The sequence below is a fragment of the Amblyomma mixtum genome, chromosome 9, assembly GCF_055824585.1.
Source record: "Amblyomma mixtum isolate Tamu chromosome 9, ASM5582458v1, whole genome shotgun sequence".
Classification (NCBI taxonomy): domain Eukaryota; kingdom Metazoa; phylum Arthropoda; class Arachnida; order Ixodida; family Ixodidae; genus Amblyomma; species Amblyomma mixtum.
In genome coordinates, this window is record NC_143020.1 from 3,598,924 (window position 1) to 3,608,616 (window position 9,693).

At 49.6% G+C, this 9,693-nt stretch overlaps 1 protein-coding gene across 1 annotated transcript; it reads left to right on the forward strand.

The window, feature by feature from the left end:
• The first annotated feature begins 4,023 nt into the window (after positions 1-4,023).
• Positions 4,024-9,021, forward strand: LOC149328098 (uncharacterized). The gene is made up of 2 exons (XM_089560005.1): positions 4,024-5,118; positions 8,890-9,021. Exons 1-2 carry the CDS (start codon positions 4,024-4,026, stop codon positions 9,019-9,021), a joined length of 1,227 nt encoding a protein of 408 aa, XP_089416131.1.
• Positions 9,022-9,693: the final 672 nt, after the last annotated feature.

Here is a 9,693-nt window from a genome sequence, read left to right on the forward strand (position 1 = left end):
GTGAAAATGGCCGGATGACACCTAGTGCCCTAGAAATAATTGGCGGCAAGCTGTGTTGTTGTTTGCGCAACCTTGCGATGCTCTTGCGGCAGCTCTTCACCTTCGCCTGCAGCCTCCTTATAGTTGCTGTGGCCCTGGACTTGGAATATTGCAAACAATTTCTGTATGCTGAGCCTATTGCAGGATCGCTGCCAAGAACTATAATACAAGAAAAAGGGTAGCAATAAAGTCAGCCTTGGCACAATGCCTTTTAATGGTTCCGTCACAGTAAACATTGCTTGCATTAAGCACAACGTATTGCATTACGGCTATTTTTCTATGAGCATATTGCACTCTGCGCGATTCATTCATACAACCCATGTAAACGACTATGCCGAATATAACTTGTCCCAGAGTAAGATTCCTGCATATGAAGAAAAACGCTTCTAGTGTTACATTATGCATTCAATATTGTGGTTAACACCACTAGTTTCCTGTGAATGCCCAAAAAAATGTTCACTTAAGCATTTGCCGCACATTTGTGTAAAGAGCCGCCTTTTCTTTTTGGATGATGCTGTTACCGACATGAGTAGGAACACGTCAGAAAAATGACTTTTACCTTATCTGGATGAATACAATGATGGGAGCTTGAGGGTTAAGGAGATATTTAAATTAATTGAACATAAAAAGGCATTGCTTCAGACGCATGTACCAAAGCAGTGAGGGCAAACCTCCGACACTTTAATGCATGCAGCTCCCCACACAGCACCAGCAGCAGTCGCTACTGTTTCCAGACACCCAGTGCTTTGCTGTTCTTTGCTGCACTAAATTCTGCCTGCGTCTTCTCTTTCTGACCAAAAGGTACTATGGGTATAAACTTTTTTTATGTACACAGCCACCTTCCTTGCACTTGCGCACCAAGTCCCAAGCTCACTGAAAACATGGCCTCTCTTACCAGCTTATGAGCCTAATGGCAAAGGTTAATTTGCCTACTGTGAATAGGTAGGGAAATAAATGAAACTAATAGTTCTCATTATTACATGAGGGGCACTGAAGCGCATTTTGACGTTTTCTGCAGAATACTGTGGCTTGTTTGTTCTTAACGCATGAAATTTAAGATTTTCTACAGTGGAAAGTTATGTTTCTGAGGTCTAAAGGGAACACAAGAGCCGAACACAACGTCATGGAATACACAAATTTGCATTGGCACATGCAATTCAGGTAGTAACAGTGGTGCTGAGGCAAGCACACATTCCTCTCTGTTCTTGTTTGCAATGCCTCTGTAAGGCATTTCCTGTCATCTCTTGTCAATTGTAGTTAGTGTCCTCCATATTGCAGTTTCACTGAGTGATAGCTTTACTCCGCGTGCCAACCAGGTTGCGGATGACGGGAGCTTGTCCGGCGCATACCAATTACCTACAGCCTAGGCAAGGTCAAACTCTACTTAGTGACAGGTCAACCATATTACTACAGAATATTTATGACTTGTCTAAACTACTAAATATTCGTCTAGCCTAATTTCAGCATTGGGAAACACGATGGCGACAACTAAACTTTACCCAGGCCACCTGAAGTATAAACTTTATACATAACAAATATACTATAAAAATTTATTCGAACTGCATATACGAAACATTAATGAGCATGTACCAGAACAGAAGTGAGGAACTATGTATATGTTTACAACAGTTCACAAATCTATCGAGTGAGCTGTACCAGCACTTAAACCATAGCATGGAAACTTTACCATCAGCAGAAAAACGGTGGACAGACGTTCCGTATGATGAAACAAGACACGATAAACATTAAGTTCAAAAGTCACAAAATCAACGCTTCCCTAACTAATTTTAAACTGTCTGTTTTTACAATGGGCAAAAATGATACAGTGTACACTATCCGAAGAATATGTTGCATATGCTACTGAACACTACTACTGAAAATGCTACTAAGCAGCTTTAAACGAACAAGCACTAACCAACGCAGCTGCTTTCTTGAGGGCTTGCACCGCTTTCAACCAAGTCAGGAAAGCGGCTGCTGCTTGGGGGAAGAGAACACCCATGATCTGCCACGCCCGTTGTGGTATGGCCATGGTCGGTGAGCAGATGCGGCGCTGCAGGCAATGGCAGAAAACATGAGCAAATGTCTCATTTGTACTGCTTAGTCTCAAAGCGAATCAGGCTACGAAAGACCTCCTGGTGAATGAGTCCGGAAATTCGGACCACCGGTATGCATTCATGCGTGCTGACATCACACAGTACACAGGGCCTCAAGCATTTTGCCTGCATCGAAATCTGTATGGAATCGAACCCACTCCTTTGAGATCACCAGCCTGGCACCACCAACCCTGAGCCACCACGGCAACTAATCAATGTTCAGAATGAGTACGGCAGTCATATGAGCGCACATCTGTGAATGCAGAGCCTCTTGCTTGAAAAACAGTGTGGAAAGGCTCAGCAGAAGAGTGAAATTATTGACCATGAAGCAAAACAAAAAGTCTCAAGCCAACTGAAGTGAACTGCAGCATAAGGAAAGATACGAACTAGGCACGTATACATTATCTACTGTATAACACGTCAGCTTAATTCTTGATTACCTGCTACAATATTTACTTCATTAATATATATTCTGTGACCAGCTTGCCTTGCAAACCTGGACACACATAAGGCACAGCCAATTTAGTGAGTCGCACTATTATGATACATTCCAGCGGCTAAAAAGACACGGACGAAGGTAGACGAGACAGGACGAATGCCGGACTTCAACAGTACGGCAGTCATATGAACAGTTGAAGTCCGGCGTTCGTCCTGTCTCGTCTACCTTCGTCCGTGTCTTTTTAGCCGCTGGAATGTATCATAATAGTACTACCAACCAACTAGCCCAACTTTCTACGCTTAGTGAGTCGCGTGTGCCCGGGATCCATAAAGTCCTTTGCTGTGAAGTGGTCAGTGCACATCCGGTACCTGGTGTACACTGAACTGGGCGGTTTTTCCAAAAGGTCACTTCTTCCGCTGTATGACACCCATTCTGTCAACCTGCGTACGTGTTTAAGGCACTCCATTACTTCATTGCTGAAACTCTGCTTTGCTTTTTATGGCGTTTGACGTCCCAAAACAACTGAGGCTATGAGGGACGCCGTTGTGTAGGTCTCCGGGTAATTTAAACCACCTTGGGTTCTTTAACTTCACTGACATCGCACAGTACACGGGCCTGTAGCATTTCGTCTCCATTGAAATGTGACCGCCATGACCGGGATTGAACCCACGTGCTTCGGGTCAGTAGTCGAGCACTATAACCACTGAGCCACCGCGGTGGCGTCATTGTTGAATGTATAAGCATGAAGTGCTTCACTAGCACCCAAACAAGTCGCCGCAAGTGTTCTTCATAACAGACAATGAGACATTTGGGAAAATGGTACATTACCCGATTGTAGAAAAGCGCCGTCGCAAAGGTTTTCAAACTGGTGCATAGGTGCTTCAGCCTACCTAGTGTTCATCTAAAAACAAAAATGTAACACTTGCAAAATTATTTATATCCACAGTGCACAACACTTTCATCATTCAAATGGCTTCATTGTTATACATCTCCCTGATATCTTGAGTCATTTTGGGACGTTGCACCATACAAAGTAAGCAGCCTTAGTATGCTAGTTATCACATGACGAATTTGCTGCCATGTGAAAATATTCACTGCTACTCATATCCGTCAAACAACGTCACGGTCATTTATTTTATGCCTATAAACACATTCACAGTTACATCGCTGTGGAAAGGCAAAGAAGAAGAGGAGGTTCCGCTCCGGCCGCCTTTCGGTACTGTCACCGCTTCTCGGCTTCTTTTCATGCGCAACAAGCGACCAAGAGCTCACCTCTTATGTACAACGTTTCCTAAAGGTGAGCGCTTTCCAACCGCTACAGCCATTACTAGATCCAGTCCTCTCTTCTGACCGCACCGACGTCGTAAAGTTCGCTCCTCGCCAGCCGCCGCGCTGGGCCTCGCCTCGCTGGAGGCTAGGCCTATCACCGGCAGCGCACCTACCCCAACAGCCATGGAGGTGCAAACGCAGGGCAACAACCTCGACCCTGAAACGTCCAGACCCAGTGAGTGGACCGCAGTACTCCGCGCATACCAGGTTCGAGAACCAAGCCCGAATACCATCGTTGGACTTCCACAAACAGCCGTGTCCGGCGTCGGTGCTCAAGCCGAGGCTGCCCCTGCGCCCTTTAAGCCGACGTACCGCGCTCAACAGCAACAGCTGCGCGTGTCGCACGCAGTCTCGCAGCGAAGTAAACACCTTGCTTCACTCCCGCCCGGCACTATACGGGTAGTTTTTCGACCGAGAGGCGGGCTCGCTTTGAACGGAGCAATGGCGCAGCCCCTTATGCAAGCCCTGCAAGTCACCGCCGATGGCCGGGACCTAGGGGACATTCACCTCCGGATCCATCCTACGAATAACACTTTCACCGTCGCTACCCACCAGGAGACAACCGCCCTGCACCTCGTCCAACTCAAGGAAGTGGTGCTCCAAGGGACCAGTTACCCTATCGCCGCCTACATCGCACCGCCGCCAGCAGCGGTACGTGGAGTCATCTCGCAAGCCTACTGGGCGGAAACCCCGGAGCAGATGCTACGAGACCTCCAGACCCGCAACCCGGACGCTGATATTATCGCAGCACGCCGAATGGGGAGGACGCTCTCCATATTAATCACTTTTGCGCATGGACCAGTCCCTCATATCATACGCTACATGAGTGTGGTTTATAGATGCACGGCGTACAAGGGCAGTCCAGATGCCTGCATCAACTGTCGCCGACCGGGCCACAGATATGACGTCTGCCCCCACCCCAAGACTGGTCTCTGCACGCGGTGCGGGGACAAGCATGACCCGCAAGCTGTTCCTTCCTGCATCCCGATCTGCATTCTGTGTGGGGGCGAGCACCACACGGGTACCGGCTCATGCAAGGCAAGACATACAACTCCGAAACAGCGCAGCCCGCCGCCACAGAAAACAAAGCCCTTTAGCAAAAAGGACTTTCCCCCGCTGCAAACGACCCTTCCCACCACCTCTACGTGGGCCTCCAAGGCCGCCAGGACTCATTCGCCGACCTCCCAGGACCACGAAGTGACTGCTCTGCGGGAAGAGGTAAGGCAGCTCAAGGCAGCCAACTCTACCTCCACCCCCGCTGTACCCCCAACTCCTACACCCTCATCCTCTCAACCCACCTCGCCACCTGTCGAACCTCCTTCGAAAAAGAGGAGGCCTGATGAGATGCCACCACAACCCATAGACTTCGAAGCAAAATTTCAGGACTTCGCCAAAAACTTAGAAGCTAGGCTCGCAGAGCGCATTACTGCACAGGTCACTGCACAGTGCCAAATTCTGATTGAAACTACCATTACCCGTTTAATGGATACTGTCATAACTAGCATCATGGCCAAGGTAGAGGAGCGTTTACCTCTCCTTGTTCATAGCCTCTCACCGGCCTCTCCTCCCACAGTGCCACCCTCCACACCCCTCCTTCGCCCCTCCACCCTACAGCATGGCCCCTCCGACGGACCATAATTCTTTACATATTATTCAATGGAACTGCAGGGGCTTTCGGCGTAAGCGCGATCCTCTGCTGCAGATTATCGCTACTTCCTCATCCCCACCAGACATCATCGCAATTCAGGACGCAAACGTTTGCAAACAACTTCCAGGATACGCTCTTATCCCCTCGGACTCTACTGATCTTCCTCGGGTGGTCACATACGTCTGCAACTCTTTGCATTACATGGAACACACCATTACCACACCTATCGCTCACACCTTCATCGAAATTTTACCTCCAACCCCTGCTCAATCTCCCTTGTTCGTTCTTAACTGCTATCTTCTACCACGACAGCCAGTTAATCTACTCCCTCCACTCCTCAAATCCGTGACGGAATTGGCTAGATCAAATCCCCTACTCATTGCCGGTGACTTCAACTGCGCACACGTGGACTGGGGCTATCGGCGCACAAACCACAGAGGCACAGTTCTCTGCAATGAAATGATGGTGCTCCACTTGTCCATCTTTAATGATTTCAGCCTGCCTACGCGGTTTGGTAACAGTGTTACTACAGATACCAGCCCAGATCTCACGCTTGGAAGAAATGTGGCCCACCTGCAGTGGGAAAGAACCCAAACCACACTAGGCAGCGACCACCACCTAATTCGCATAACACTAAGCTATCGCCGCCCTCAGCGCAAATTTACCGTTGGACAAACTAATTGGGACCAGCTACGAAAATTTCGCCAGGAACATGTACAGTCAACACAGGTACCCTTCGACCTAGACACCTGGACTACCCAGTTACAAGAGGACATTCGCCAACATACCCGAACGCTAGACACTACCCCAGACACCCCCGTAATTGACAGTAAGCTCGCGCACCTCCTTCAAGCTCAAGAACGCATAACACACAGATGGAAAACTCAAAAACACAATAGGAAACAAACTCAAACTGGCACAGCTTCAGACCCAAATAGAACACCACAGTACCACTCTTTGCAAAGCTAACTGGAATCAGATTTGTGACAGTCTCCGCGGCAATCTCTCCACAACCCGTGCCTGGCACCTCTTACGCCACATGCTAGACCCCACGAAATCTAAAACCCAGACACGCCTTAGCATTCGCCGCCTTACTCATAACCACAGGCAGGACACGAACGCCTTCCTCGCGCAGGTGAAATCAACATATACCACCCCAGGTGACCCTTGCAAGCACCCCGAGTACACGGGTCCACCTCAACCCCAGCTTGATGCCCCTATTACAGAGGCGGAATTTCGGACAGCCCTTTTGAAATTACGCAATACTGCACCCGGGGAAGATCAAATTACCAATGCTGCCATCCGAAACCTTGACGATGCCTCCATATCTCATCTAGTCACCCACTTTAACGAGTGCTGGAAGTCAGGTACACTCCCTGCCACCTGGAAGCATGGAAAAATCATATTTATTCCTAAACCCCACAAACCCATCAACATAGAGAATATCCGACCAATTTCTCTGACATCTTGTCTCGGCAAGGCATTCGAACACATAATTCTTGCCCGACTAACCACGTACATGGAAGACAACCACCTTTTTCCGCACAGCATGGTGGGCTTTCGTGCGCATCTATCAGCACAGGATGCCCTACTACAAATTACACATGACGTGCTTGATGACACGATCCCCCACCTCACTAAAGCTATTCTGGCGGTTGACCTCACAAAGGCATTTGACAGGATTCGACACGATGCCATTTTGCGAGAACTACAGGCACTACAGGTAGGCTCAAATACCTACAACTACGTTCGCGCCTTTCTCTCGGGCCGCACTGCCTCCCTGCACATAGCTGAGCTGAGCACACCACCTTATACACTCGGCGAGCTTGGAACACCCCAAGGCGCGGTCCTCTCCCCTCTTCTATTTAATATTGCTCTCATCCCCCTAGCTCATAAACTCGCTCTCATCCCACACCTAAGGCATACCTTGTACGCTGATGATATTACGGCATGGACCACTCACGGATCTGATGGAGAAATTGAGGAAACTCTTCAATTAGCAGCTGCTCATGCGTCATCTATTGGGCTCGAATGCTCCCCCTCTAAATCCGCGCTTCTCCTCATAAGACCGAAATCTGCAGCTAATTCGCCCATTCAAATCACTTTACAAGGAACCCCTATCCCCGTCACCCCCACCCTCCGTATCCTTGGCCTTTACTTGCAGGACTCCGGACGCAACGATCATACCCTTAAAACCCTCAAGGCCTCCACGCAATCCGTGTTGCAACTTCTACGCCGCGTATCCTCCCTGCACAAAGGTTTAGACGAAGCGGATAGCATGAAAGTAGTGCATGCTTTTACACTTAGCCGCATTTTATACGCCACCCCATATCTTAAGCTGAACCGCATAGAAACAGAGCGAGTGAACGCGATGATTCGTCTAGCAACCAAGGCAGCCTTAAACCTACCCCGCAGCACTAGCACAGCCAAGCTCCTTGAATTAGGCCTGCATAACACCATTCAGGAACTAGTAGACGCGCACCTTCAGACACAGTATCTAAGACTTGCCGCGAGCGCAACTGGTAGGCATATCCTCGCTTCCCTTCGCATCAACATTCCCGCTAATCAGACATCCCTTATAGCCATTCCTCGACACATTCATACCCCCCTCGTTGTGAAACCCCTTCCCCGGAACATTCATCCCCAGTAACATTCATCCCAGCTCGCGCTAAGGCCCTACACAAGTATTACGGACAAGCCAAGGACGCCATTTGGGTAGACGCCGCGTGCACAACTCATGAAGCTGTAGCAGTTGGTTACAATCCAGCCCTAGCACAGCCCCTAACACACCGCCTTCCCTCGGGCTGTACGTCTGAGGAGACAGAGGAAACCGCCATCGCCCTAGCCCTTGTACATTCCAATGCAAACTACATCTTTAGCGACTCCAAAACGGCTCTGTTCAACTTCGCGAGAGGCAGGATTCACGCCCCTGCTTGGGAGTTGTTGAACACCCCCTCCAAAAACTTACCACGCAGGGTAGAGCTCCAGTGGGTGCCGGCTCACTCTGGGAATCCAGGAAACGAGGCTGCCGATAAATTGGCCCGAGGTTTGATTTCCCGGGCTCAGGACGGCCTCGGTCCAGGTTTCTCGAGAGAGCGGGCGCACACCTTTCCAGAGCTCACGCAAATGCCCCGCTTGGACCGTCGGACTTACCCTCCTCCACACCCCTCCCTTACCCATTCCCAACAGATCCTCTGGAGACGCCTCCAGACCCGCTCTACTCATCCCCTCAGCTGCTATCTCTCTACTGTGGCACCTCCCCTGCATGCACCCTGTGCGGCGACCCTCACGCCACACTTTCCCACATCCTTTTCGGCTGCCCTGCTGATCCTCCCCCGCAGGGACAGCCCGCGTTATCAAGTTGGGAGGACTGGGAGGTCGTGCTCTCGTCTCCGGACCCGCCATCGCAGCTTGCTGCGGTGCTTCGGGGTGCCGACGTCATGAACAAACACCGCATGAACGTTCCGACGTAGAGTGGGACCGTGCGGTGGTCCAAGGACCCAAGGGGGGTCAACACACTTGCCATGATAAAGTTTTTCTCTCTCTCTCTCTCGCTGTGGAAATAGACGATTATATGAAACTATGACAAATGGCAAGCTGAAAACCACGACAGACCTGCTGTCCCGTGGGATGCGGAAGAAGATGGATCCTGGCCTCTTGCTCAAGGTGCTCCTCTTGCGGCACCACGGCACACAGCAGGTGTTGCCGACGGGTGGCATCACCTGAAAAATTCGCAAGTATGGTGATTCTCAGTCTCCTTATATTGTAACTCTGTAAACAGTGAAAAGGTGCGAAAGCGGCGAGGGAATGAAATTACGAGCGGAGTCAACATGTTTTTGCGAACCTGGCGTGCTGAACGCCGTTGCGCAAAGTACAATACACATACCCTACTACACGGCAGATACCAATCAACTTTTTTCAAGCATTTCTACATTCCCCGACATTTTTCTCTACCTCCTAACACCTAGGTGGACAGCAGAGTAGGCGTTTTGTTCGAGAAAAATATTTCGTATACGAACGGCCACTACATGGACTACGAACCACAAGTACACAATGTGTTAGGAGCACTGAGAAGTACACGGGTGCAACGTATGTTTTAAGAAGCATAGAAAATTAAACTATCGGCGCAACAGTTCTTGGTTTTC

Bases quoted from the DNA above. Each gene is read 5' to 3' on its own strand.
- LOC149328098 (XM_089560005.1), top strand. From the start codon at position 4,024: ATGGAGGTGCAAACGCAGGGCAACAACCTCGACCCTGAAACGTCCAGA. The intron at 5,119-8,889 runs GTAAGGCAGCTC...CCTCCCCCGCAG, and splicing joins TGACTGCTCTGCGGGAAGAG to GGACAGCCCGCGTTATCAAG.